This window comes from Gadus macrocephalus, chromosome 9, assembly GCF_031168955.1.
Source record: "Gadus macrocephalus chromosome 9, ASM3116895v1".
Lineage (NCBI taxonomy): Eukaryota > Metazoa > Chordata > Actinopteri > Gadiformes > Gadidae > Gadus > Gadus macrocephalus.
The window spans coordinates 21762932-21767993 of NC_082390.1; the positions used below are offsets into that span (position 1 = coordinate 21762932).

Sequence of the window (5062 nt, forward strand, 5' to 3'; positions counted from 1 at the left end):
TTTATGTCTCAAGAGCACTTTCTTTCCTGGTTCACCAGTAGAGGGAACCCTTTCACCAGTGATCACAGACCCAGAGACGGGGGCGAGCTTAACACGTTCAAACCAAATCTGGAACCAAAATCTGTATGAGTACATATTTTTTGTAATGTAAAACATGATTATGAAAAGGATAACTGTAAATGGCTCTGTCCAATTGCATGTTGACATAGATGCAGTGTTGTGAATGTTTGCCACAATATTCAACATTTAGTCATTAATGGATATATAAAACACTTTTCTCTAGAGATAAACAAAAGTTAAACTTGAAGAGGTAAGTTGATTCATTCTTTCATGTGATGGATATCATTCCTTAAAGAAGAAATCTTGGAAACTTAAAGCAGGGTGATTAAAAACATCAAAGGGTAAACCAGTTGAGGGTAAAATCCATCCTGAATGATCCCCATTAAGGATGAGATGAGCCAAGAGCTCAATCCCTTTGTGTTGAACTGTGGGAGAATGAGAGTAATCCTTCCTCCCTGGGTCACATGACAACCTGCATAAAACCTTGGCTTACTGTACATTCTTCAACGTGTTCCTTTGACTGATTAAAGTATATGAAATGTGCTTCTTAAGTATCTGTCACTATTTGGCTCCACATGCATTCTCATGAAAACGCAGAAGGCAATGGATGCTGTTCTAGACTGTAACAAGACATCTTACATTACAGTACTCAATAAGCTGCCACATAGGATTAATCCTATCAATCAAACTTTAATGAACCACATCACCCATTTAACCCCTAACACACATTAAGACACATTAAATACCTAATGTTCATGTAAACATTCATTCAAACCATGGGTGCACTTTCTCATTCAAATAGGAAAATGAAAACCAATGGTAACCAAGGTAAGGGTGTTAATGAAGGGTCCTAATAGTTAAGGTAAGGGTGTTAGTGAAGGGTGCTGATAGTTAAGATAGGGGTGTTAGTGAAGGGTGCTAATAGTTAAGATAGGGGTGTTATTGAAGGGTCCTAATTGTTAAGTTAAGGGTGTTAGTGAAGGGTCCTGATAGTTAAGTTAAGGGTGTTAGTGAAGGGTGCTAATAGTTAAGGAAAGGGTGTTAATGAAGGGTCTTAATAGTTAAGGTAAGGGTGTTAGTGAAGGGTGCTGACAATTAAGATAAGGGTGTTAGTGAAGGGTCCTGACAGTTAAGATAAGGGTCCTTATGAAGGGTGCTGAGAGTTAAGTAATGGTGTTAATGAAGGATGCTGACAGTTAAGATAAGGGTGCTAATGAAGGGTGCTGAGAGTTAAGATGACATAAAATATGTCAAAATAAGGCATAACGAAAGTTTGGTTTTCATATTTATTTTACAATTCATTAGCAATAATTTAGAACAACTCATGTGTAGGGAATAAACCAACGTGTGCAGCAGTTACTAAGACAAATCTGTTTCAAAAATCCATATACTTCTAAACATGGACTGAGAGTACGTATATAGTCCATGATGTCTTCACAAAAAGCTATTTACAATACACAATAACACGTTATAGAACAATTGAGGATAGGGCAGATTTGAGGCAGAAAGGAAGAAAAATAACAGAATACAGAAGCGATGACATGACCATGAGATAAACCCTCATCTCATTTCAGGAGAACTTAATGAGCGCCTCACGAGAGGAGAGGCCTTCAAGGAAACGTGGGCAACATGTTCAGGGAACAGGTCATAATAACATTCATATTTGCAGCAATGCTGTGGATATTTTGATCATAACCCGGGAGTCCTCTGTCTCCCATACTCCGAGGTGTTCCTCTAGAGGCCAGAACACTTTTGGCCCCTGCTCATCAGCCAGAGACGCAATTAGTAACTTCTCATACAGAAAGACAAGGTTTAAACAATTGTTTTCTATAAACAAGACTTAAATATACATTTATATAGTGTTTATATATAAAAGTACTTTGATTTGAAGTGGGCTGGGAGGTATTCAAAGGCAGAGAAAAGTGCAATTCACCTCTCAAAGATTAAAGTTCGTCCAACATACAAGCCTCAACAGCTGGGAAAATACATGTACATTCAATATAAAAGGTTGTTTAAAGTGCTATCCGCTGTCCTGCTTCATGGAGGTAAAACTCACTGCAGTCTGTGGAGAAAGGTTCAGCTCTCTGCTGGTCATGGAGACCCCTACTTTGAACGTCTGGCCTAACCTTGAGAGTTACGCCTAGATCTTTAAAGAAAACCCATGTCCATCTCTCTGAGCTGTGGGGCGTATCAGAACAGGAGGCCCCTAGGGCAGCGTGAGGTATACTCTGGCCTGACACTTTCTTAACACTTTCCATACTGCATCATATTTATATTTTCATGAATAAAACAAGTTTCCAGTCAATAAGAATCTCATTCGGAGGGCCGTGTAGAGGGCAGCTGCAGCGCCACCGACAAAGGACAGGGACAGAGACAGATCCGGGGACATAGTCATCAAGGACAGATCAGGGGACAGATCAGGGTTATGGATATAAAAGACAGATTCAGGGACAAGGTGAAAGGACAGATCCAGGGACATGGATGAAAGAAAAGATAAGGGGACAGATCCAGGGACAGTTGTTAAGCTCGGTTCAGTCTGAGGTCTGGCGGCGTTTAAGCCTAAATGTTTCATAGTCCAAGAAAGCAAAATAAGTACAATGTGCCCCACGGAAAATTACAGACATTATTGGTAAATCAATCATTGTCGATTATCATTAAAAATGATTAATTGGTGCAAAAGGCACGCGCTATCATAAATGTCTCCTGCTTTCTGAAGATATGATAAATTCCACTGTGAAAATGTATCTTAAAAGTAGTCGCTTAAAATAAGCTTAATAACAACAAGAATAGATCACTTCTTTAAGCAGAACGCACAGATTAACAGGCTTCACAAACAAAGGTGCCAGTTGTACAAGCACAGAGACCGCGCGTAAAGGATTATGTGAGTTTGGTCTCATTGGACATGTCTCTTACATCATCATCATCAACATCATCATCATCATCCTCATCACCACAGTCATCACGACCCTCATCATCCTCGCTCTCGTGACCCTCCTCTCCCTCGTCAGGTGAGCACAACTCCGCCTCCCTGTCGGGGGACTGAGGGTCCCGGGAGAGGGAGAAGCTCCCCGGGTTGGCGCGCTTCTCTGCAGACAGACCCGGGATACCCGCGCACGCCGCCGTGGTCGCGGCTGCCGCCGCAGCGTGCCCAGCGGGTATCCCGGGTATCCCGGGGTAGAGCCAAGGGAACGGGGCTGTCAGAGCGGCCGCGGCTGCCGCTGCCGCCGCCGCTGGGTACGCGTATTTGTCAAGGTTGCTTTTATCGAAAAAAGGCATGTAGGACGCGGCGGCGGACGGGTTGATGAAGTAGAAAGGCACGCAGAACGGCGCATGCTGTCCCACGCCAGGTAGTCCCATCAGTGAACTCATGAGCGCCAGGTCCGGTCTGGAGGGGTCTGCCCCGACCAGCCCGTTCACAGAAAAGCTTGTCTTGGTTTTTTTGGCCACCCGATCGTCTCCAAACTCCTGTTTGATCTTAACCGCCCGGTGTCCCCCCTGCGCCTTCGCCGCGCGCTCGCATCCTTTATTGGCGCCGTGGTTTTTGTCCGCCTCCCCCCCGTACCCGCTGTCCGTGTCCGTGTCGTTCTCGTTCAGCTCCCCGGTCCTCTGGATGACGGGCACGCAGTGGGCCTGTCCATCGGCCTGTGCGTCGGTCTGTGCGTCGGCCTGTCCGTCGGCCTGTGCGTCGCCCTGTCCGTCGACTCTGTGCGCGTCCAGCTCCGGTTGCGTGCCGCCCCTGGGCGGCGCTCCTCCGGCGGGCGGGAGCTGCGCCAGCACCGCATGCAGATGGCAGACGAGCTGCGTGCATCTCTGCTCGCGGCTCGACCAGTTCTCGAACTTATTCAGGTAATGCAGAACTTCTTTGGCGCACGCTTGAAACCCGGATTGGAAAGCATCCAGATCGGCATGGATCGAAGACTTCATCGGTTGATCACCTATTTGGACACGATGCACGACGTTAGAGGGACTGCACACACACACACACACACACACACACACACACACACACACACACACACACACACACACACACACACACACACACACACACACACACACACACACACACAGCTCACCGCTCTGTAAGGCGATGATCTTGTGGTGCTGCTGCTCTGTGACTGCAGTCAGTGCGTTCAGATGTTTCAGCGTTAACTCCAGAACCACCGCCTTCTCCAGATGGCCCAGGGTCTACAGGGATATTACCGTACATTCATGTTTTAGATAATATAGACAGGTAACCGGAGTCCAGATGATTTAGCAGAGAGAAGCTCCTCACCGCCAGCTTGAGGTGGTCCGGCAGCAGGTCCTTCAGCTGGCCGATGCACTCGTTGATCCGGTCCCTCCGCTTCTTCTCGATCAGCCGGTGGGGCAACTTATAGGCATCCTGTCAATCACAGAGCGGAGTTAGAGGAGTGAGAGAGGAGCACCCATCACACAGATCGGAGTGAGAGAGGAGCACCCATCACAGAGAGCGGAGTGAGAGAGGAGCACCCATCACACAGAGCGGAGTGAGAGAGGAGCACCCATCACACAGAGCGGAGTAAGAGAGGAGCACCCATCACACAGAATAGGGTGCAGATCCATAGCGCACCTTCCCGCCATCCTCCCGCTTCATCGCCCTCTTCGACTTGCAGATGTAGAGAGAGGGGTACTCCATCCTGGAGGAGACAAGGCGTTCCATTAGTATATGAAAACACACACACACACACACACACACACACACACACACACACACACACACACACACACACACACACACACACACACACACACACACACACACACACACACACTAAAGTGATATCAAGTGTATAAATAGACAAATCGTCACCAACCCTAAGAAGTCGGTGTGCTCCATGAACTGTCTTTCCTCCAGTCGCAGGATCCTGTCATCCATAAGTTGTGATGGTGGATTGTCTCTGATCCAGATCTAGCCTGTGTCGGAGATATTGCGTACAGCGACCTCCTCCCGCGGCTCCGTGATTCACACTGACGGCCGCTT

The 5062-nt window shown here is 47.0% G+C and overlaps 1 protein-coding gene across 1 annotated transcript; it reads right to left on the reverse strand.

Annotated features, from left to right (window-relative positions):
• Nucleotides 1-1332: 1332 nt before the first annotated feature.
• On the reverse strand, nt 1333-5062 carry bhlhe41 (basic helix-loop-helix family, member e41). Its single transcript, XM_060061435.1, has 5 exons — nt 4896-5062; nt 4652-4718; nt 4337-4444; nt 4137-4248; nt 1333-3995 (listed from the first exon to the last, which is right to left on the reverse strand). The coding sequence occupies exons 1-5, from the start codon at nt 4955-4957 to the stop codon at nt 2938-2940; spliced, it is 1407 nt and encodes a 468-aa protein (XP_059917418.1). The 5' UTR covers nt 4958-5062; the 3' UTR covers nt 1333-2937.

Bases quoted from the DNA above. Each gene is read 5' to 3' on its own strand.
- bhlhe41 (XM_060061435.1), bottom strand. From the start codon at position 4,957: ATGGATGACAGGATCCTGCGACTGGAGGAAAGACAGTTCATGGAGCAC. The intron at 4,445-4,651 runs GTGCGCTATGGA...TGTGATTGACAG, and splicing joins AGCGGGAGGATGGCGGGAAG to GATGCCTATAAGTTGCCCCA. The intron at 4,249-4,336 runs GTGAGGAGCTTC...ATATCCCTGTAG, and splicing joins CGGACCACCTCAAGCTGGCG to ACCCTGGGCCATCTGGAGAA.